The sequence below is a fragment of the Microcaecilia unicolor genome, chromosome 11, assembly GCF_901765095.1.
Source record: "Microcaecilia unicolor chromosome 11, aMicUni1.1, whole genome shotgun sequence".
NCBI lineage: Eukaryota > Metazoa > Chordata > Amphibia > Gymnophiona > Siphonopidae > Microcaecilia > Microcaecilia unicolor.
Window position 1 is genome coordinate 199264000 of NC_044041.1, and position 24959 is coordinate 199288958.

The window sequence follows — 24959 nt, forward strand, 5'->3', positions numbered from 1 at the left end:
CAGAAAGACCGAACTGGCCCGTTTGATCTCCTCAGTTGCGATTAGTCCACTAAGAAATGTTATATGTTCATCTACGTCAATATAGCACAGCATCAACTTCCCCGTCCCATCTTGGATTTTTAAAATTAGACTTCTGCACCCTCTTTCTCTACCTGCTCCCCATCACTGTCTTTATTTGTCAGAAGCATGACCCACATCTGTTTAAAGCGTTGACCTTCCAGTCTGTTCCGCCCCTTTATTCAAAGTACTAGCCGTTCAGCCCGTAAAAATGGGCTAGTATAGGAGGGGGGGGGGGTTGAAAGGCCCCCCCACCCCGTCGCCGAGTTCGCCGCTGCTGCTCCCTCTCCGAGTTCGTGTTCCCCCCCCCCCCCCCCCCCGGAGCCGTCGCCACCCACCTTCCACCCGGTCGGGCCCTCGCTCCACTATTGAAACAGCGAGGGCACGCAGCACACAGCTCTACTGCTGAGCTGCCGTGGCCTTCCTTCTTCTCTGCCTGTGTCCCGCCCTCGTGTGACGTAACGTCGTCGAGGGTGGGACACAGGCAGAGAAGAAGAAGGAAGGCCAACGGCAGCTCAGCAGAGCTGTGTGCTGCGCGCCCTCGCTGTTTCAATAGCGGAGCAAGGGCTCAACCGGGTGGAAGGTGGGTGGCGGCAGCGACGGCGGTGTCCCTCGCAAATGCGCAGTAGAGACCCTCTCTGTTCCGCCCTCGTCATCACGTATTGATGCGGGGCAGAGAGGGTCTCTACTGCGCATTTGCGAGTGAGTACGACACTCGCCATTTATATATATTGATTTTTATTCTGTCTATCCCTAGAGGATTCTAATTAAAACATAGACAGTCATCATATAAGCATAAACAATAACCAAATAAACATACTTATTTACAAAATACTTATTTACAAAAAGACATAAATATGCAAAAACAGAGAACTAAAACACAACCAGCTGCTGACCACAACCAACACTTTCTTGTTTCTTTTTACATTTTTTCTTAACACTTTCTTTCAAAATACTAAAATTGTGGGTCGCTAAACATTAGAGACGCCAATGCATTCCTATGGGCGTCTGTAACATTTAGTGCGCCCACAATCAGTGGCATAGCAAGGGTGGCTGCCACCTGGGGCGGTTCACCGCTGCGCACCCCCCCCCCCCCCCGGGTGCAGCATGACACTCCCTCTCGGCGCATCACCCAAGCCCCCCCCCCCCGAGTGCATTCTTGCCTGCTGTGTGCATGCTGCTGGGGGGGGGTGTCGGTTCCGCTGGTTCCCTGCTCCCTCTGCCCTGGAACAGGAAGTAACCTGTTCCGGGACAGAGGGAACAGGGAACCAGCGGAGCCGACACCCCCCCCCCAGCGCCCCCCCCCCTTGCTACGCCACTGCCCACAATTTTTGCGTGTTCTAAAAACATGAGTGTATCTTAGTAAAAGACTCCTATTTTCAGACCTTATTACCAAGGTTTGTAATCGTCCCCACAGCCACCAAAATTCATGAAGCTGTTGCCCAAAAGAGTCTGGCCTGCCCAAGTTTTATCCATGCTCCCTCCAGGCGGGCTAGCTGTGCCATCTTGAAAGCTTCAAAGCAGTTACACCACTAATGTTGGGTTGAAATTACAACGCCATGCGGGTTACCACAAAATAATGTGCATTTTACATAGAACGTTAAAATTGGAAATGACACGTGCAGGGTGAGGTGCGCTTAATTCTAGCGGTATTTTACAAGGATCTACAGAATCTTAGTGGAGATTGGGTGGTGACGCTGGTAATTGGAGAGTAAAACCAGTGCTAGGTGGACTTCCACGGTCTACACCCTAATCGTGGCTGAACAGATAGGGATGGGCTGGTATGTAAATTTTAAGGGACCTCAACGTTAGCTTCAGAACTTTTAGTACAAGAGACTTCTACGGTCTGTGCCCTGAGAATGGCAAGGACAAATCAAACTCAGGTATAAAGTATCGCATACCATGTAAAATGAGTTTATCTTGTTGGGCAGACTGGATGGACTTCAGGTCTTTATCTGTCGTCATTTACTATGTTACTATGTTACTCTTTGGGGTTCTACATGGAATGTTGCTACTAATTGGGATTCCAGAATCTTGTAACTCTTTAGGATTCCAGAATCTTCAGAACTTTTAGTACAAGAACAGAGCTGGGCAGACTTCTATGGTCTGTGCCCTGAGAAAGGCAAGGACAAATCAAACTCTGGTATACATATAAAGTATCACATTCCATGTAAAATGAGTTTATCTTGTTGGGCAGACTGGATCGACCATAAGGTCTTATCTGCCATCATTTACTATGTTATGTTACTCTTTGGGGTTCTACATGAAATGTTGCTACTAATTGGGATTCCAGAATCTTGTAACTCTTTAGGATTCCAGAATCTTCAGAACTTTTAGTACAAGACTTCTACGGTCTATGCTCTGAGAATGGAAAGGACAAATCAAACTTGTTGGGTACACATAAAGCGTCGCATACCATGTAAAATAAGTTTATCTTGCTGGGCAGACTGGATGGATCGTACAGGTCTTCTTTGTCTGCTGTCATTTACTATGTTACTATTTGTTACTCTTTGGGGTTCTAAATGGAATGTTGCTACTAACTGGGATTCCAGAATCTTGTAACTCTTTAGGATTCCAGAATCTTCAGAACCTTTAGTACAAGAACAGTGCTGGCCAGACTTCTATGGTCTGTGCCCTGAGAATGGCAAGGACAAATCAAACTCAGGTATACATATAAAGTATCACATACCATGTAAAATGAGTTTATCTTGTTGGGCAGACTGGATGGACCGTACAGGTCTTTATCTGTCGTCATTTACTATGTTACTATGTTTTTACTATGGACACTGCTGAACACGGAGCGTTTTGTAAAATACATATAAGGACATGTAGGAGTGTCGCAAGCTACACATGTACTGTGTGATGCCCCCATGTGCGCCTGGTACATTCCGACCCACCCAGCCACTTATTGAATTCCTTCCTATATGTGTAGTGATTCCCAGAGTCAAAACTTTGGGTAATGTGATATACATGTGTGTGTGTGTTTTTTTTTCTTTTTTAATAAAATCTACAGACTTGCAAGGAGGGTAATTTTTTATAAAGCTCTGCGTGATATACGAAGGCAAGTAGACACCTACAGTGCTATGTTATAATGACTGATAGAGGCCTGTGTGTCTTTATAAACTATTAAGCAGAAAAATAGTCACACCTACATCTCAGGTGTGGACATTGTGCACCTTCTCAAGAGAAAGTGTAAATGGCCATTCCTAGATTATTTAAATATGTGTATGAATTAGCCTACTTTGAGGCATATTTTCAAAGCACTTAGCCTCCCAAAGTTCCATAGAAACCTATGGAACTTAGCCTCCCAAAGTGCTTTGAAAATAAGCCTCTTTATAATCTATAGGTTCCTTTTACAAAGCTCAGCTACCAATTAGCAGTGCTGAATGCAAAGAAGCCCATGGGAATAGAATGGGTTTGTTCGCATTCAGCGTGCCGCTAATTGGTAAAGCAGCCCTATATGTGCCTGCTTGCAAACTCCGCCCATGCTTTGCCAGTACTCTACCCCTGTATTTGCCTACCAGCAGGGTACGTGTCGTCACACGTACTTTTACGCTGGTCATAATATTAGAACAGGCCATTTATACGCTTTTGTATGGTTCCTTTGCCAAGTCGACACTTATGTTGGATGGATAACTGTGATTAATGGAATGGTGGTGGGTTACTGTGGGGGATCTAGGACAGTGTTTCCCAAATCCGGTCCTGGAGTACCCCTTGCCAGTCAGGTTTTCAGGATATCCACAACTGAATATGCATGAAAGAGATTTGCATATAATGGAGACAGTGTTATGCAAATCAAGTTCATGCATATTACTACTACTACTTAACATTTCTAGAGCGCTACTAGGGTTACGCAGCGCTGTACAAATTAATAACTAAGGACGGTCCCTGCTCAGAAGAGCTTACACTCTAAAGGATGAAATGTCAAGTTGGGGTAGTCTAGATTTCCTGAGTAGAGGTGTTGTGATTAGGTGCCGAAAGCGACATTGAAGAGGTGGGCTTTGAGCAATGATTTGAAGATGGGTAGGGAGGGGGCCTGGCGTATGGGCTCAGGGAATTTGTTCCAAGCATGGTGGATATCCTGAAAACCTTACTGGCAAGGGGTACTCCAGTGATCTAAGAGGGTTGGCTGCCTGGGTAGCATTGATGGATCACTGTGATCAACTGGTGGTAGTTTGGGGGGGGGGGTATTGTGGGGAGCTAGGAGGCTGCAGTGGTGTAGCCACAGGTAGACCTAGGTTGGCACAGGCCACCCAATAGCAGTACACTGAACATGCGCAAAGTACCAGCGTCAGTGGGCTCAGGAAGCAGCTGCTGACTGCCGAACTGTGCATGGGAGTTTCTGGGTGCCTTCAGGGAATCCCACCAGCTCAGGTCTTATAGTTTCTTTTAAAAGTTGAGTGTGGGGAGGGGGGGACATCAAGGAGATGTGGGGGCAGGTCAGAAGTGGAGAGGACAGTTAGTGCCCACCCATTACCCCCTTAGGCCCACCCAAAATCTGCTCTCTGGCTACGCTACTGTGAGGCTGGCTGCTGGTTAGCAGTCATTATGCTTTTGGTAGTAGTTTGGATTATTGAGCAACCTTGATGGTTGAATGTGGGAGGGTTGGTGGATGTGAATGAACTAAAAAGGAATCTCACTGGCTCAGTTATCTGGGAGGATGGAGTAAGAGGAAAGAAACTGTCTTGCATAAGGAGTGAGATTCTACAGGTGGTCGTCCTCTGTGGCTGGCAGCTGGAAGAAAGCAATGACCAGACAGCTGCTGTGTTTCTCTCATACAGCGAAAGTGGTTTTTTCCACAGCTTTTTACCTGGGAATAACCTTCTCCGTTAAACTTCTTTTTCATAGTTGGAGTTCCTCGACTTTTTAAGTATATGTGGAGATGTCTTTAGGATAAACAGGTGAAGGACTCTAACGCTATGATGTGCAGAGAGTGATCTGTGACATCTCTGGAAAATTTGGGGCGGCTTAACAGTGTGACGAAAGGGTTTTAATTGAACAGAGAAGCCTTCAGTAACTAGTAACCCTCCTTCCCCGTGTTATCTCATTAACCACCCTTCTGCTTTATCAAACATTGCCCAGCTAGGATTCATGGCTCAGTTGTTTTGGTTGTGGTTCGAGTAATGGAAACTTGTTTGTTTTTTTTTTTAATTGGAAGAAAGAACTGACTTTGCGGAGGCAAGATTATGCGTTTGGTGTGTCTGTATCTCTCTGCATACACACAACCTAGGTTTGAGCAGAACAAAAAATGTCCTCTACATTTCTTATAGTCTGCATCTACCCACAGAGTTCAGTGCGGACCGCAAACGGGCAAACCCTGGGCCCCTGTTTACTAAGCCGCGTAAGGCTCTACGCACGCCAAAATGATCTTACCGCCCAACTATCACGTGCTTCTTGTGGTAATTTCATTTTTGGCGCGCATCCGCTATGCGCGGCTGGAAAATATTTTTTATTTTTGGACGTGCGTAGCGGACAAGCGCCAAGTGGCATCTGACGCGCGTAGGTTGTTACCACGCAGATTCCTTACCGCTAGGTCTATGGCTGGCGGTAAGGTCAGACACCCAAAATGGACGCGCGGCAATTTTGATTTTGCTGCACGGCCATTTTTCAGAAAAAATGTTTAAAAAAAAGGCATTTTTGGTACGTGCACTGAAAAATATTTCTGTGCGCGCCCAAAACTCGCGCCTACACTACCACAAGCCGCTTTTTACAGCGGCTTAGTAAAAGGAGCTCCCTGTGAATTATCAGCTAGTCATTAAATACCTCTCACCTTGATTACTGCAACCTACTCCTCACTGGCCTCCCACTTAACCATCTATCCCCCCTTCAATCCGTTCAGAACTCTGCTGCACATCTTATCTTCCGCCTAGACCGATATGCTCATATCACCCCTCTCCTCAAGTCACTTCACTGGCTTCCGATCAGGTACCGCATACAGTTCAAGCTTCTCCTACTAACCTACAAATGCACTCAGTCTGCAGCCCCTCATTACCTCTCTACCCTCATCTCCCCTTACGTTTCCACCCGTAACCTCCGCTCACAGGGCAAATCCCTCCTCTCAGTACCCTTCTCCACCACCGCCATCTCCAGGCTCCGCCCTTTCTGCCTCGCCTCACCCTATGCTTGGAATAAACTCCCTGAGCCCTTGCGCCAAGCCCCCTCCCTATCCATCTTCAAATCCTTGCTCAAAGCCCACCTCTTCAATGTCGCCTTCGGCACCTAACCATTATACCTCTATTCAGGAAATCTAGACTGCCCCAATTTGATTGTCTGCACATTTTGTCCATTAGATTGTAAGCTCCTTTGAGCAGGGACTGTCCTTCTTTGTTAAACTGTACAGCGCTGCGTAACCCTAGTAGCACTCTAGAAATGTCAAGTAGTAGTAGTAGTAAATACATGTTAATATAAAGAAAGTTTATCATATTCTAATCATAGAACTTCTTAAAGCAGAGCTGCCAAATTACAAATGCATGAGGTAAAACCAGGACGGTCTCGCTCTATCCATAATGGCCAGGAACTTAAGTATTTGATTGTGTTGTGGGAGAGGGAATGTCATCAGGTCACTTTACCTTCCTGTGAAAAGGGGCAGACGATTTATAAATCTGTGTGCACCAGTCTGGTGAAAGATTTTTCTTTCTCTCTCTGCAGCTTGCTCCCCTGGATCGTTTAAGTTCTCTGCTCGGATGCCTCGCTGCTTTCTCTGCCCCGAGAACAGTTATACTCAGACGGAAGCTGCCTCTTTGTGCATCTGTAAGAGGAATCACTTCAGGTCTCCGCTGGATCCCCCGTCTGCCCCCTGCACGCGTAAGTGCTTGGTAAAACTCAGGCCTTCTGCAGATTTTCACAACCACAATTCTTCAGATGCTCAGCACACACTTATGCCATGTGTAAACCAGTTCAGAATTTCAGCCAGCTTCTCTTGTTTGCCCAGTACAGGAGACAGAATAAAGGAGACAACCCCCCCCCCCCCCCCTAAAACTAAGAAACTCTTAAGGAACTAAGGCTGTGGAAACTGGGTTGTCGGGAACAGGGCCGCCGAGAGCCGGAGCCGGGCCCGGGACAAGGCCGCCCCCGGGCCCCCCCCCCACCCGAGGTCACCAGGCCCCCCCCCCACCCGAGGTCACCAGGCCCCGCCCACCCGAGGTCGCCGACAACCCGAGATAGCCGGCCCCCCCCACCGCCCACCCACCCGAGGTCGCCGGGCCCCCCTCCACCCGCTATAGGGCCGGGCCCTCAGAACTAACCTTAAGCCTCCTTTCACTTCGCAGCAAGCAGCGGCAGGGCAGACCTCTCCTCCTTCCTTCCGTACCCCGCCCTCGCGGATGTTACGTCAGGCGAGGGCGGGACATGGAAGGAAGGAGTGGCCTGACCTGCTGCTGCTTGCTGCGAAGTGAAAGGAGGCTTAAGGTTAGTTCTGGGAGTGACGGAGGGTGGGCCAGGCGGCGACGGAGGGCGTGCCAGGCGGCGGTGGCGCCAGGCCCCCCTGGAGGCCCAGGCCCCAGGACATTTGTCCCCCCCTGTCCCCCCCTCTCGGCGGCCCTGGTCGGGAATATAAACATCCACTTGGATAGTTATTCCTACAGGAATGTGAAAAACTTCTGGCTGGCTGCGACTCTTTTGTCACTTCCACTGCTCACTGGAAAAAAATCATTATTTATGCCGAGACCTTGTGCATGGAGTTTTGCATTTCAGAATGAATGCCACTGAGTTCCTGGGGAAATAAATACATGAAAAGGGGAAATAATGAGCTACCCTGTGTGTAAATCCCATGACAGAGTTCTCATCATTTAAATTCATGCACATTTCCTGTGACTTGTAGCTGCGAACAGAATCACATCGGCAGATTAAGCTCTGCTTTTATATACAGGAAAGCACAACAAATAAAATCAGTTGTTTTTTTCTCTTTTTAGCCCATCGTTATGATATGCAAACAGCATTATTTTTTTTTTTGCACTTCTGAGTCCCTGGTGGTTTGACTTTGAGGTCTTTATCCTGAATCTGCCTCCAAGAATTCTGCGGCACACGAAACAATAAAGTGTTTCTGTGAGTGAGACAAGGGATTTTAGAACACACGTGCTCAAATGTTACTTTTTTTTTGGGGGGGGGGGAGTGTTATCAAGGTACAGTAAAAGGTGAACTTTTTCTGGGCCTTGATTTCCCACAGAAGTTGGCAACCTCTGCAGGTTGCTGACTACCAATAGTGATTAAGTAATGCCGCTTGTAAGCCATCTCACAAGCAGCGTTATTCCAGAGAGGCAAGTGCCGTTTGCACTCCCCTTCCCCCCAAATGGACCCCCACCATCTACTAGGGCCTATCTGGTGCTCCACTGGTTCTTGCCCAGGAGCAATCCCCGTCACTTCTGCCCTGCTGGCACTGACTCCAAAATGGTGCCCCTAGCAGTATATTGCGTATGAGGCAGCATGACTCCTAGTGGTAGCATCGTGAAACTACAGCTAGGGGCACCATTTTGGAGATGATACCGGCAGGGCAGGAGTGACCGGGGATCACCTTGGACCACCATCATTTTATGCCCGTAATGCAACCTGCAGAATGAATCCAGCGCACACTGTAGGTTCCATTATGGTTTTTTTGTACATAGTAATGAGCTGTTTTGCATCTCATCCTATATAATAATTCTCACCTCCAACGTTCTGAAGCTGCCTGGGACCGTGGCTTCCGCCGGAGGTGGTCTGCTTCATGCAGTAGATAACTCTGACGTCACTGGCCTGGAAGCATTGAAGCGCGAGCAGGCTCAGCGAGTCTGCTGCCTTCCCTTCTGTTCGCTCTGAGCTGTGACTCTGCTCCCGCCCTTGTGGAAACAGGAAATGAGGGCGGGACCAGAGTCCACAGCTCAGAGCGAACAGAAGGGAAGGCAGCAGACTCGCTGAGCCTGCTTGCTCTTCAATGCTGCTGCCGGGACCCCGGTAAGAGAAGGGGGGTTGGCGATTTTGGAGGGGGGGGGCGACGTGCACGATGGGGGGAGGGGGGACTGGAACTCGGAGGGAGGACTGGGAGGACAGAGTGAAGGACAGTGACAGAGGGAGGGAGGAAGCCATGGAAATCGGAGGGGAGGAAAGGGGGCCGTGGGACTTGGACGGGACACAGGGACAGAGCGAGGGGGGGGGGAGGAAAACCTTGCTAGCGCCCGTTTCCTTTCCTACAGAAACGGGCCTTTTTTACTAGTTACTATATAACCCCCGCGGTGACTTAAATATCACCATGGTGGTTGACCTTAAAGTTTCCAAACAGGTAGAAAAAGTGACGGACACAGCCAGAAGGATGCTTGGGTGCATAAGGAGAGGGAGGAGCAGCAGGAAGAGAAAGAGGTGATGGTGCCCTTGTATAGGTCTCTGGTGATGCCCCATTTAGAGTACTGTGTGCAATTCTGGAGACCGCACCTACGGAAAGATGTAAACAGGATGGAGTCGGTCCAGAGGGAAGGTACAAAATTGGTAAGCGGTCTTCGACATAAAACATATTAGGGACAAGCTTATGAACCTCACCATGTACAAGCTGGAAGAGAGGCTGGAGAGATGGGATATGATAAAGTCATTTAAATAGCTCAGGGCCATTAATGTACAGGAAGAGAGTTTGTTTCTCACTAGTTGTGCTTAGGGGCTTGCATGGGCTTCCTTCTGTTTCCAAATTGTATAAAAACCTGCAATTTTTAAAGAAAATACCTGCTCCAAGGGCTGGCCTTAATTTTTGACAGTGGTAAGGTTGGGTTTGTTTTGTGTGTTGTTCTCTGAGTATTGGGAGGGAATAGGAAATAACCTAATTAATATGCATTTTACTCTAATTTCTGGAGCGGTGGCTGTTTCCCACGCTAGAGCGTCTGAGCATTTGCGCTCATTAACGTGGGTGCTAATTTAGCACCTGTGTTTGCTTCTGAGCATTGAGGCTTCAGTGGCTAAACTGTCGTCTGAGTTCACATAATCTGTCTCTTTTGGCTCTTATACTGGGATATTTAACACTATGGTCCAGCACCCGTAAGTCCAGTTGGCCTATAAAGCTGATCTGTTCTACGTATATTTAAAACGGGATTATTTTTTACTGGGTGGGCTTCCCAACCTTTTTTTTTTTTTTTTGGCCTTCTTGCATAAAGTGGATGCGTGGATTTCCAGGTGCATATTTACCAACCATTTTCAGTGGTGGAAAATTTGCACCAGATTTGTGGGTGAAAATGTCACAGTAACAACCTTGGTACTGGAACAAGGTTTTTTTAGTAACTCTGCTCCGTTCATCTTCCGTATTTTTAATCCTTTCTCAAGATTCTCACTTTTATTTTCCTCTCAGGTCCCCCATCTGCCCCAAGGAATCTCGTGCACAGTGTGAAGCACTCCACCCTCATCCTGGAATGGAGTGCGCCCACGGACTCTGGGGGGCGCAGCGACGTCACCTATAACGTTTTGTGTGACCGATGCACCTTTGCCTTGAGACAGTGCGAGGCATGTGGAGGTAGCGTTGGTTTTGTGCCTCAGCAGGTGGGATTGGTTGACCAGACGGTTAGCGTGGTGAATTTATTACCACATGTGAACTATACAATCCGAGTCGAAGCGGTGAACGGAGTGTCTGAATTCAGTGCTTTTTCACGGCAATATGTGGAAGTCAGCATCTCTCCCAGCCTATCAGGTACTGTGCAATAACTATCATTCTTGTCTCTTTTCTGGTGGGTCATCTAGTCAGGGCCGCCGAAAGACACAGCCGGGCCCAGGGCAAGACTGCCCCCCCTCCACCTGCTCCACCCATACTCAGGCTGCCGCCCCACCCCCTTACCTTTCTGTGTCTACTCTTCCCTTGGTCTGTTGTCTTCTGTTCCTTTGTTCCAGGACCTGGGTTATCACGTTAATGCAATCATCTGGGTCCTGGCACACAGGAGCAGGAGAAAAACGGACCCAGCGGAAGCAGGCAGGCAGGAAGAAGCTTCTGCTCCCTCGAAACTTTGCTGGTGCCGGGTTCCCCCCCCCCCCACCCCCCTTGGAGGCCAGGCCTGGGGAATCTTGCCCTTCCTCTCAGCGGCCCTGCATCTAGTTATTTGTTTATCATCTATGTAATAAGTTTGCCATGGGTGGGGGTAGGGTGGAAGGGGAGTAAAACCAGAGCTGGCTCTGTCTTTCCAGATGACATGGGTTCACTTGTTAACGGTGCTATAAATTTTTGCCATTATACAGTGTTTAATGAGAAAAATACACCTTGAAAATGTTGCATCTTTACTTTTCCAGCACCTTAGGGAATGAGGACAGCCCTTCGGCTCCCAGCTACGTTAGCTCAGGATGCACCAGCGCATATTGCAGTCAGTACGAGGCAATTGTGTAACTGGGCGTTGGATGTATACGCACTGAGCACAATTACATTCATGGAAGTATTTTTTTATCGATTTACTAGTGTAAGTTGACAGAAACAGGCTTACATTTAGGTTCGTCTGCTTATGTCGTGTTATTAGCACATGTAACTGTGCACCAGGGGCTTAGCCAGACCTTGGCAGGAGGGGGGGGGGCAGAGCCAGAGGTGGGGGGGCACTGTTTAGCTGCCTCCTCCCGCCGCTGACCCCCCTCCGCCGCCGCAACCGCAAACCCCCCACCTCTGTATCAGGTACCTTGTTTGCTGGCAGGGGTCCCCAATCCCCATCAGCCGAAGAGTCTTCTTCAGCGCCAGTCGACTCCGGCGCCTTTGTGGTGTGATCATCTGTTTCTGATGCCTTACGTCCTGCACGGGGCTACATGCATGAAGAAGACTCCGGCTGGCGGGGATTGGGGACCCCCGCCAGCAAACAAGGTACCTGATGTGGCAGCGGGGCGGGCGGCGGTCAAATGCAGAGGGGGCCAGGGCGTAATCTGTGGGGGCCCATGCCCCCGTGGCCCCATGTAGCTACGCCCCTGCTGTGCACGCCACTATCCAGTTCTCAGGTGCTAAACGTAACAGAATACCATAACTTGTGTGCGTAAATGTTGGACACACTCAGGCTCCCGTCCCCTACGCACACCCCTTACATTAGCATCACTGCCCTGGAAAAGGATGTAGGTGTCATTGTTGATGATATGTTGAAACCTTTTGCTCAGTGTGCGGTGGCGGCTAAGAAAGCAAATAGAATGTTAGGTATTAGGAAAGGAATGGAAAACAAAAATGAGGATGTTATAATGCCTTTGTATTGCTCCATGGTACAACCAAAATTCGAACACTGTGTGCAGATCTGGTCACCGCATCTCAAAAAAGATATAGCGGAATTGAAAAAAGTACAGAGAAGGGCGAAGAAAATGATAAAGGGGATGGGACGACTTCCCTATGAGGAAAGGCTAAAGTGGCTAGGGCTGTTTAGCTTGAAGAAGAGACTGTTGAGGGGGAGATATGATAGAGGTTTATAAAATAATGAGTGGAGTGGAACGGGTAGACGTGAATTGCTTGTTTACTCTTTCCAAAAATACTAGGACTAGGGGGCACGACACAATGAATCTACAATGTAGTAAATTTAAAATGAATCGGAAAAAATATTTCTTCACTCAACATGTAATTAAACTCTGGAATTTGTTGCCAGAGAATGTGGTAAAAGCAGTTAGCTTAGCAGGGTTTAAAAAAAAAGGTTTTGATATCTTCCTAGAAGAAAAGTCCACAAGCCATTATTAAGATGGACTTGGGAAAATCCACTGCTTATTTCTAGAATAAGCAGCATAAAATGTATTGTACTGTTTTGGGATCTTGCTAAGTACTTGTGACTTGGATTTGCCACTGCTGGAAACAGGATACTGGGTTTGATGGACCTTCAGTCTGACCCAGTATGGCAATGCTTATGTTCTTACGTTCATTTACACGCTAGACTTATAGAATTCTGCTTAGCCCGGTTAACACTACTTGCATGATTGTGACAGGTACGCACGTCAGTGCTGGGTATTGTGCAGCTTTACGCATGTACTTGGCATATAAATGTAGGATTTAAGTTCCAGAATGAGGGGGTATCTGCTTAATGCCAATTTTTTTTGTCGGTTCTTGAGATAGTTGCATGTGCACAGAACATTTTTGCTATAGATGTAAAGGGGACAATTTTGAGTGACTCCCTTGTGGTTTGCAAAGGGCTCATTTTCAGACTCCCCATGTAGTTTTTCTTTGAAAATTAGGCAGCATAAGCTTTCTGGGCTAGATTCTGTATATGGCGCTCCACCCCCTCCCCCCCACACTATTCTATAAGCCAGGCTTAAAGTTAAGCACGGTTTATAGAATAGCTCTTATGCCCGAGAATCGTGCCTAACTTCAGGAGTGGTCATTTGCACCAGCTGAAACGTGATGCAAATATATGCATCCCCGTTATTCTGTAACAACGGGTATTAATTTTAGGAACGCCCCCATTACGCCCATGACCCTCCCTCTTTCGCGTGTGCAGGAGTGCCGACATTGGTGGCTGAAGTGCGCTACCGACTTGAGAGCGTTCCTCTGGCAGCACAGGTGAGACTCGCAGAGGAGACCTGTTCGGCTAGAGGGGCTTGGCATCCCCACCAGCAAAGGTATGCCTCGGTGTTGCCGGAGGGGGAGGGGGAAAGGCTAGCTGGCCCCTTCAATCCACCTGTGGGCCTCCCCATATGCAGTTCTGGCTACTCCCCTGCTGTACTGTGCACCCCATCATTCTTTCTGTTTGAAATTTGATAGGGAAGAATGTGAAATAATTACAGAAGCTTTCTCAATTGTTCTTTCCAACCCAGTGGAAGTTGGAAAGAATTATATGAAAGAGATAGAGATAGCCCGTCCGTCTAGCTGGGAGGAAAATAACTCTGAAAATTTAACAGAATGGGGGATGAAACTTGGCATAGGGGGAAAAACTGGTAAAAACACATATCAAGTTTGAAAATGGGCCAGATATTGGACAGCGGGAGCTGGAGGTTATCCGGCTAGCGTCCGTATTCAGACTACTAACAGACCATAAGTACACAAGTACATACGTAATGCCACACTGGGAAAAGACCACAGGTCCATCGAGCCCAGCATCCTGTCCACGACAGCGGCCAATCCAGGCCAAGGGCACCTGGTGAGCTTCCCAAACGTACAAACATTCTATACATGTTATTCCTGGAATTGTGGATTTTTCCCAAGTCCATTTAGTAGTGGTTTATGGACTTGTCCTTTAGGAAAACGTCTAACCCCTTTTTAAGCTCTGCTAAGCTAACTGCCTTCACCACGTTCTCCGGCAACGAATTCCAGATAAGTTAGGACATCAAAAAGGCGGTAAATAAACCCCAACAAGTAAGTAAGTAAATAAATACATAAAATGATGATCTTACTTTTTCATTAACTATCTGGTTAGTGATTGGAGAATAAACTTTGCTCACCCTGGACTTTGTGGTTGGCTTTTTCCACTTTTCGTGGTTTGTCTGTGTGGCTCATGTGGACACCCTTTATGCCTTTTGGTGTTTTGCTAGTAATCTGCATGTCACTGCTTACCAGATAGCACATCGGGTTTGCGCTGAAACCAAATCTTTGGCACTGGCTGAGAAATGGATACCGGCATTGAATGTACAGCTTAGTTTTAACCATGGTGGCTGGCGTTTTGCTTAACCGCTTACTGCCGTGGTTCAGTATCAGGCTTGAACTTTCTTCATATGGTGGGAGACGGAAGAGAAATAGAGCCACCCCTCAGATGGGAAAAGCAGTTCCCAATAGCGGCAGGATACGAACCCTGATTCACAGTAACAGAGAAACGACGGGATTGTACCTCTCAAACATTCCTCCCCTCTCATCTCCTCCTGATCAGACGCACAGTTCCATGAGCCCTGCTCTGCATGCTTTCCCCACTTGTTAAAAGAGGTTTTAAGCTTAGCTGGGCCAGTCTTAGCTAAGTGCTGTACTGTCTATGCTCCAGATGGCATTAATGCCCCTGAGCAGCCCAGCTGAGTTCAGTAGGACCTTCATGTGCTGGCACTTTCTAAGCAGTTGCTGTATGGGTGTTGTACGTGCTTCTGTTCCTTTTTCAAAATTTTTGGAATCAAATGCATACGTTTTAATTCAGCAAATTGAATTGTCAAAGCTTTCAGAATTCAAGTGTTGGAGACTGAGTGAGTCCCTTTGGGTCTGGCTGATTGATGAAGGCTCAGATGTTTTCCTTTGTACCCTCGGGACGACGCTGAAACTTACGAGCAAATGGATTACTCCGGTTTTTTTCTGCTCTAACAAACAGAAATAGCTGGAAGGGGAAGCTCCACAATTTCTGTGTCAAAGGAGATATAACATTGGTTAGCCTGACTGTACTACATATATGATCCTTCCGTCTCAACTGCAGGATTATAAGTACATAAGTGTTGCCATACTGGGACAGAACGAAGGTCCATCAAGCCCAGTATCCTGTTTCCAACTGTGGCCAATCCAGGTCACAAGTACCTGGCAAGATCCCAAAACAGTACAATTTATTTTATGCTGCTTATCCCAGAAATAAGCAGTGGATTTTCCCAAATCCATTTTAGTAATGACTTATGGACTTTTCTTTTAGGAAGCTATTTTTTAAACCCCGCTAAGCTAACTGCTTTTACCACATTCTCTGACAATTAAAAATGATGGGGAGGAGGTCACTGTCTTACTAAAGATTCCATACAGGTGTTCATCTTCCAAGGGTTAATTGAAACTTGTGCATAAGAAATCTGGATTTCCTACATCTGAGAAATCCATGTATATAATTACTTGCATAAGAGGGCTGTTCTGGGAGGTGTTTATGATATAATATACCCTGCTAAATTCCAAACCAAATGGTGGTTCAAAGCGGGTTACAGACTAATCATCTATTAAACCAGAAAAAAAAGAAACATAATAATTTCTACAGAATTGAGGCATAATATTTCCTTTAACTTTTCACAGAATTTCAGGGAGGGGGGGAGGTGAGGGAATTTGAGCCACATATCCCCTGATATTCACAGACTGAAATCCTACCCCGGCTTAGGAATGAGGTTCATTACTGTAATTATTTGTACAAAACAGCCTTCTTTGGAGATGCTGCCCCAGAAGCCACCTTATTTAAAAAGTGGCCTGCTTCTTTGCATGCTTAAAATCATGAGGACACTTCAAGGCTCGGAGCAGCTGGGAGTTAGCATCTTTTAAAAAATTTGTTACAAAGTTCTTGCACAGAACGATGCATTCATTACCCTGCACCTAGGGGTGGGGGCTGTTTAGAATCACCCCTGCTTACGTATCGCTACCTTTATGTGCGTTGCCAATAGTGTTGGGTTGTGAACAGTGGAAAAGTGATTTAGGAAAGTATCATAATTCATAATTGAAAAAAAGCCTGGGACAAGCGCTGAGGATCTTAGAGGAAAACAAGGTTGTAGTGGATGGACTGTTGGTTTGGATGGGTGACTGGATGCACCGTTGCGTCTTTTTAAATTTCTGCATTATTTTCTATTGGCAGTGTTCAGCTGAATGAGATCTGGATATTCTATGCCAGCCCCTATCCAGGAACCAGCCTGCGGCCTACTGGGAGTTACCCAGGTATCGTCGATGTTCAGAAGTAGTTCCTGGATAGTTACCAGGCCAACAATGACTGAATATTGTCGATGCCCAGGTAACTCCTCACTTGGCCGTGACTCTCTTCTCCCCTGGTCTACCCCGACTCTTAACTAGATAGTAAGCATACACAGCGAAGATAACAGTGGAACCTCACGCAGTCAATAACGGTGCTGTTAAAACTTTAATCCAAACAAGGCACGACTCGACACGGGTCTGTGTTTCGGCCACCTGGCCTGCATCGGGAGTCCGATACCACTAACGATTCTGAACACAAGTTTTTGTGCACCATTGACGTTATTGATCAATAAATGATGGCAAGCATACAACAGTCACGCTCGCTTTCACGATTGCTCGTCAAACTACAATTGAACGCTCTAATCCTAGGAGCGTTCAGTTGTAGGTTGTTTTATCAATACACCAGACTCGACATGATCCCATCTTTTGGCGCAGTTCAGTGGTGATCATGGTATTGAACAGTTACAAGGTCTGTGACATGACATTTATTGATGCTGTTGTACCCTTGTGGTGCTTGTTTTCATATACTGGACAACAAAAGCGTACTTTGCTTATGATACACTCAGAACATGGCAGCCAGACTTATTTTTGGTAAGTCGCGTTTTGAAAGCGCAACATCTCTCCGTGAAAAGCTTCATTGGCTCCCTATTACTCAATGAATTTACTTCAAGGTTCACACCCTGATCCACAAGATTATCTACGGAGAAACCCCAGGTTACAAGTACAATCTGATTGACCTTCCAGCCAGAAACAACTCAAAATCTTCTCAAACTTATCTCAACTCACATCTCCCCAATTGCAAAGGATTTAAGTACAAAACTTACTACGCATCCAACTTCTCCGTCATAGGCAGCCAACTATAGAACGCCTTACCAAGATCCATTCGAACAGTCAATGACCACCTACCTTTCCGGAAGTTGCTAAAAACTTACCTCTTCAAGCAAGCCTACACAAATGACCTTAGACTATGAGTCCATCTGCGCTACCTGGATCAGACTATGAAGACTGAACCTGGAATACGCTCCCTATTTAACCCTTTCTAACACATCCCTCTTCCTACCCCTCCCTATACATTCTACCATACTTAACAACACGCTAATCCCAATATACACGCTCCTCCCATTCCCCTACCTTTACCATCTTCTTTCTTGCCCATCTATCCACATCTAAACAACCACCTCTTTCCTTACTATATTACAGCTGCGTCCACTCTATGTTACTTTGTTAACCTGATATACTATGTAAGCTGCACTGAACCTGCTAGTGAGTGGGAAAGCACGGGGTATAAGCATTACATATAAATAAATAAATAATACAAGACTGCCGAGGCAGGCGCTGTGCACCAAAACACGTGTACGCGTCAAATCTGCTCGCATAACATTTCTTCAGCACTACTGTACGACTCTGCGGTTGGACTGGAAGGCTGTTTGTGCATCCCTACTTTTTCCCTGCTCCAAATGGCACGCACCGCGACTGGCGTGAACCTCATCTCATCGTATACATGAGAGACACATTTGAAGACATCAAATCAGTTCTTCTCAGGATGGGGAACCAATCTAACTTTCAGCACAGTGGATTAAATCTTTTCACAGCTGCGGAGACTGTATTAAATTAATGAGCCTTTACATTGCTTTTTTTTGTTTGTTTTGTTTAACTCAACACTCGTGTTTTTGGAGACGGTTCCTGCAGGAATAAGCCGTGTTGAAAAGTAATCACGGCTGAATCTGCCCTCGTTTGTGCTGGCTTTAATCAGAACAGATGGACGTGCCTTAGAAAACAGATTAACAGCTGATGTGCAGGTGCCTTGGTATTCTTTAAGAAAATATTTGAAGGAGAAGTTAATTTATATTGCCTTTGTTTCATGCATTCATCTGTATGCACAATGAAGACTTCAGATTAGCTACTGTGCATGAGGAATTCTGGGTCTGTGAACTTGCTTTAAAGTTGGCACTGCACAGTCCATGCCTGATTCAGTACTTGCAGACATCCTTTTCCATAAGGCTCTTAACACAGATGTCTGCATTAAAGAGTCTTTTCTTTTTCTTCGGACTTCCATTGGGGGCAAATTTTCAAAGTAATGTAACTTCTTAACTGTAGAGTTGGTTGGAGAGATACAAATCTTTGTTGAAAATCTGCTTCTGCTCCCCCATTAAGTCAGAAAGAATGAAAGAACATGAGTTGCCTTACTGGGACAGACAGAAGGTCCATCAAGCCCAGTATCTTGTTTCCAGCAGTGGCCAGTCCAGGTCACAAGTACCTGGTAAGATCCCAAAAGAGTAAAACAGATTTTATGCTGCTTATCCTAGAAATAAGCAGTGGATTTTTCCAAGTCCATCTTAATAATGGCTTATGGACTTTTCTTTTAGGAAATTATCTGAACCTTTTTTTAAACCCTGCTAAGCTAACTGCTTTTACCACATTCTCTGGCAACGGATTCTAAGGGTGTCTCTCGGCTATTTTTTTTATGATAGCCTTTCTTTAAAATGTCATCTGTTCGTCAGGATTGCTGTTAAGGCCATAAAACTGACTGCGTTTTTAAAGGCTGGTCTATCCTACAGTGGGATTCTGGCTGGTGATTTGACTTCTGTTAGGGCTGCCGAGGGTGGGGGGGGGGCAAGATTCCCCAGGTCCAACCTCCAAGGGGAGGGTTGGCGCCAGAAGTTTCTGCTCCCTCAGTTTGTCTCTCTCCTGTGTGTTGGGACCTGTCTGATTGCGTTAACATGATGCATTCAGGAGCAGGGGAGTGACAAACTGAGGAAGGAGCAGATGCAGGGAGGTAAGGGGCTGGGGGGGGGGGGGGGGATGGCCGTGCCCCAGCTCTGTCTCAGCCCTGATTTCTGTTGGGGATTTTTAATACTTAGAATGTGGTTTTTGGTTGTGGTGCTTACGTACATATGAATAGTGGAGGGAAAAAAGCCTCTGTATCCCCAGTCAATATTTCAATTTTTTATATGACTCACGAGGCGGACTCTTCATTAGCTTAAAAAAACCTCCAATTTTTCTTTTAATCTTTATTTTTTGTGAGAACAGCGGAGAGGAGACAAGCTGAATAATTAATACAGGCATAAACACAAGGTTTCCTCGATAAAGCCGATACGGCGAAACAGGACCCCGTCGGACAATTGAGATAAGTGAAATATGCTCAGATTCAATTAAAAGTTACACATATTAATTAGACATTATAAGTTCAGAGTTAATCACAAAAAGTAAAGATTAAAATAAAAATCGGAGGTTTTTTAAAGCCAATGAAGAGTCCACCCCACGAGTCATATAAAAAATTGAAATATTGACTGGGGATACAGAGGCTTTTTTCCCTCCACTATTCATATGTACGTAAGCACCACAACCAAAAACCACATTCTAAGTATTAAGAAGCTTTCTTCGTAATATTGTGGTAAAGTCCGTTCCAGTTAAAGGGTTCTGTTGGGGATTGCCGTAATCCTGATGAGGTCTTGGCTTCCAACCAGTCACTGCAGCAGTCAAAGACTGAGTGGAGGAGTGGCCTAGTGGTTAGGGTGGTGGACTTTGGTCCTGGGGAACTGAGGATCTGAGTTGGATTCCCACTTCAGGCACAGGCAGCTCCTTGTGACTCTGGGCAAGTCACTTAACCCTCCATTGCCCCATGTAAGCCGCATTGAGCCTGCCATGAGTGGGAAAGCGCGGGGTATAGATATAATAAAAAAAATTGAATCCAGGTGAGCAGATGGTCTTGTTCCGTGAAAGCAGACCACGGAGCACCTTACTGACAATATTCCAAAAAAAAAAAACAAAAAAAAAACTTCCCTAATCTCTGAAGTAAAGAAGTTTTAGTGTTTTAGAAACTGCTTTATGAAATATTTAATAAAATGTGATGTTTTATATAACTACAGATTCCTGGGCTTAATCTGTCAGCAAGGCCTGCTTCTATTGATCTGACGGGTTGGCAGGCGAATTAGCCTTTCATCGCATTTTCAGCCTCTCATCTTTCTGTGGGACGTGATGGTCTGCCTGCTCTTCCTTTTTCCTTTCTCTCTTCTGATTCACGTACCGATGACAGCTAGACCAAAGGGCAGCCTTCTGCATGGTTAATGAGCGCTCAGGAAACCATCCCCAACAGCCCAAGGGTCCAGACCAGAAGCCAAGTTAAGAAGGGAACGAGGTGCTCTGCTCAGCCCAGCATCTGTCAACCTCTGGATCCAATCTAATTTATTGGTTTTGTGGTCCATTAAGGCATTGAACAGCGGCATGATGTGTCTTTTTCATACTTCTGTCACTGATGTATACTCCTGTTGATTTCTAAGGATGTAGCTTCCAGCAGAACCTTGCGATTTTTTTCTCCTCTCCCTCCCTCACTGTCTTGTCAGCTTCTGTTTAGCGATGGAATTTGTCATATTGGAGATCTTCAGACTTATGTCTCCCGGGGGAGGGGGGTGTTCAGGGGACAGAGGTTCACAGTAAGCAAGCTGCTGTGTCTGAGATAATGATGTCTGACGTTCTGATTGACCATGAGCTCTGTGGTTTTCAGGCTGTCCTTCTGACCCATCTTGTCATTTACCGAGTTGTGCGTTCCGTCAATGCTGCACTCGGCAAACAGGGGGAGGTCGTGGATGCCTTGAAGACGAAGCCTGGTGTAATCCCAGCCTTTACAAAGTTCAAATCTGAATTTTATAGTACATACACAGAATAAAAAAAAAATATAATTAGACAGCTGTGACTGTGTGCCAATCCTCCCTCTTTCCAGACAGAACCCCCCCCCCCCTCCCCACTCCAGAGCACTCGCACCTTCTTAACTGGTGTTTGTTAGATTGAATTACAGGGAAGTAAAACCATTTGCTCTTGAGTCAGCGGGTTGGAATCCGATTCTTGTATCTTCTCAACCTGATCACATTTATCTCTACATTTTGGGTTTTTAATTGTTGTAACCTGCTCTGTACAGTTTTGGGGCCGAAAGCTCGAGGCTATACAAATTTAAATTACTTGCTGCACTACACAGAATAGTACAAATATACCGTAACAGACAGCGGTTTTTTCATTTGGACCCATTAGGAAACGCAGAAGCCCCAGTGAAGGTGAGGTGCGGAGCGGGGAAGGAGTGCTGCCCATCTGGGATTCGCCCTCAAGCATGCCCCGATTCACTCACTTTTTTTCCTTAGTCTTTTAAAATATCTTAAATGTGTGCTGGAGGGCCTGGTGAGACTGGGGCCAAGATGCATCAACCAAACGTAAAAGAAAGTAAAACGTAAAAGTTCTTACCGAATTTGAAAAAAACGAAGAATGCACTAAAAAAACACCTCAGAAATGTTCGGTGTGGTATTCAAAAGTCGGATGCATGAATACCTTCGGTAAAGTGTCGGTACGTTAAAAAGTGCCTATGGACGTCCGTTATGGACGTCCTTTAAGGACGGCCTTCGCCCCCCCCCCCCCCCCCGCCCGAGGTCGCCGCTGCTCCCCGCCCCCCCCCCCCCCCGCATTAAAAAAAATCGTGATTTTAGGCAGCCCCGGCCCCCCTCCCTTCCTTCCTTCCTCTCTCTCTTTCTAAACAGCTCTCGCCATCCTCCACCCCATGCCCCACCCCCGCGGTCATCGCCGCCACTCTCCCCTCCACCGGGCCCCCCCTCCGTCTTACCGGGCCCTCGCAGCGCCTCTCACCTCTGTGTGAAGGCGCTGCGACGGCAAGAACAGCTGATCCTCTTCGCTGAAGAGTCTTTGGACGTCCCTCCTTTCGTCCAGGGCCCGCCCCCCCCTTCATTTAAATTAAAAAAAAAAAAAACAACAATCTCTAAAGCAGCAGCGCCTTCTGTGCAAAAGCGGCAGATTGCCTCGGGTAGGCCTTCCCTCACTGTGTCCCGTCCTCGCGGAAATAGGAAGTTACAGCAGAGGAGGGCGGGACATAGTGAGGGAAGGCCCACCCGAGGTGATCTGCCACTTTCACAGAGAAGGCGCTGCGCGGCCCTGCTCAGCGCTCTAGGACGGCTGAAAACAACGCACCTAATCATGGAGGTATCAAAACTGGAGCGCTCACGGACAAAGTCGCAACAGGGACTCCTGAGGCAGGCTTTTGTGGCCGAAACACGATTTGTCGAGTCCATTACGTCTTTTAAGTAAGACCTTTCTTCCCAAGGACAATCTTCCGTAACGTAGTACAATCACTGGTACTCAGCCACCTAGACTATTGTAACGCACTATACGCTGGCTGTAAAGAACAAATAATCAAGAAACTCCAGACAGCCCAGAACACCGCAGCTAGACTCATATTTGGAAAAACAAAATATGAAAGTGCGAAACCCCTACCAGAAAAGTTACACTGGCTCCCACTTAAAGAACGCATCACGTTCAAGATCTGCACCTTAGTTCACAAAATCATCCACGGAGATGCCCCAGCCTATATGTCAGACCTAATAGACTTACCAACCAGGAACGCCAAAAGATCAGCCCGCACATTCCTTAATCTTCATCTCCCAAGCTGCAAAGGTTTAAAATACAAACTTACGCATGCATCAAATTTTTCCTACGTGAGTGCCAAGTTATGGAACATACTGCCGCGGAACCTAAAAATAACCTACGATCTAACAAACTTTCGTATATCATTAGACTCATCTCTTTAACAAGGCATACCACACAGAGCAACAAATGTAATTGCATACATCTCCCATACCTACAGTGGGGGAAATAAGTATTTGATCCCTTGCTGATTTTGTAAGTGTGCCCACTGACAAAGACATGAGCAGCCCATAATTGAAGGGTAGGTTATTGGTAACAGTGAGAGATAGCACATCACAAATTAAATCCGGAAAATCACATTGTGGAAAGTATATGAATTTATTTGCATTCTGCAGAGGGAAATAAGTATTTGATCCCCCACCAACCAGTAAGAGATCTGGCCCCTACAGACCAGGTAGATGCTCCAAATCAACTCGTTACCTGCATGACAGACAGCTGTCGGCAATGGTCACCTGTATGAAAGACACCTGTCCACAGACTCAGTGAATCAGTCAGACTCTAACCTCTACAAAATGGCCAAGAGCAAGGAGCTGTCTAAGGATGTCAGGGACAAGATCATACACCTGCACAAGGCTGGAATGGGCTACAAAACCATCAGTAAGACGCTGGGCGAGAAGGAGACAACTGTTGGTGCCATAGTAAGAAAATGGAAGAAGTACAAAATGACTGTCAATCGACAAAGATCTGGGGCTCCACGCAAAATCTCACCTCGTGGGGTATCCTTGATCATGAGGAAGGTTAGAAATCAGCCTACAACTACAAGGGGGGAACTTGTCAATGATCTCAAGGCAGCTGGGACCACTGTCACCACGAAAACCATTGGTAACACATTACGACATAACGGATTGCAATCCTGCAGTGCCCGCAAGGTCCCCCTGCTCCGGAAGGCACATGTGACGGCCCGTCTGAAGTTTGCCAGTGAACACCTGGATGATGCCGAGAGTGATTGGGAGAAGGTGCTGTGGTCAGATGAGACAAAAATTGAGCTCTTTGGCATGAACTCAACTCGCCGTGTTTGGAGGAAGAGAAATGCTGCCTATGACCCAAAGAACACCGTCCCCACTGTCAAGCATGGAGGTGGAAATGTTATGTTTTGGGGGTGTTTCTCTGCTAAGGGCACAGGACTACTTCACCGCATCAATGGGAGAATGGATGGGGCCATGTACCGTACAATTCTGAGTGACAACCTCCTTCCCTCCGCCAGGGCCTTAAAAATGGGTCGTGGCTGGGTCTTCCAGCACGACAATGACCCAAAACATACAGCCAAGGCAACAAAGGAGTGGCTCAGGAAGAAGCACATTAGGGTCATGGAGTGGCCTAGCCAGTCACCAGACCTTAATCCCATTGAAAACTTATGGAGGGAGCTGAAGCTGCGAGTTGCCAAGCGACAGCCCAGAACTCTTAATGATTTAGAGATGATCTGCAAAGAGGAGTGGACCAAAATTCCTCCTGACATGTGTGCAAACCTCATCATCAACTACAGAAGACGTCTGACCGCTGTGCTTGCCAACAAGGGTTTTGCCACCAAGTATTAGGTCTTGTTTGCCAGAGGGATCAAATACTTATTTCCCTCTGCAGAATGCAAATAAATTCATATACTTTCCACAATGTGATTTTCCGGATTTAATTTGTGATGTGCTATCTCTCACTGTTACCAATAACCTACCCTTCAATTATGGGCTGCTCATGTCTTTGTCAGTGGGCAAACTTACAAAATCAGCAAGGGATCAAATACTTATTTCCCCCACTGTATATTCAGAACTGTTTGTATAACATACACTCGTTTTAAACTTCTACTTTGATAATCAAAAATCTCAATGTAACACTAATTGTTATCTTCCAATCTATTATCTACCAAGAATGACACATTGTAAGCCACATTGAGCCTGCAAAAAGGTGGGAAAATGTGGGATATAAATGCAATAAATAAATA

The 24959-nt window shown here is 46.5% G+C and overlaps 1 protein-coding gene across 1 annotated transcript in view; it reads left to right on the forward strand.

The window, feature by feature from the left end:
• Positions 1 to 24959, forward strand: part of LOC115481022 (ephrin type-A receptor 7-like) — a 150578-nt gene that overhangs the window by 55427 nt on the left and 70192 nt on the right. Inside the window, 2 exon segments of the mRNA XM_030220006.1 lie at positions 6706 to 6861; positions 10355 to 10690. Coding sequence (XP_030075866.1) covers positions 6706 to 6861; positions 10355 to 10690 — 492 coding nt within the window.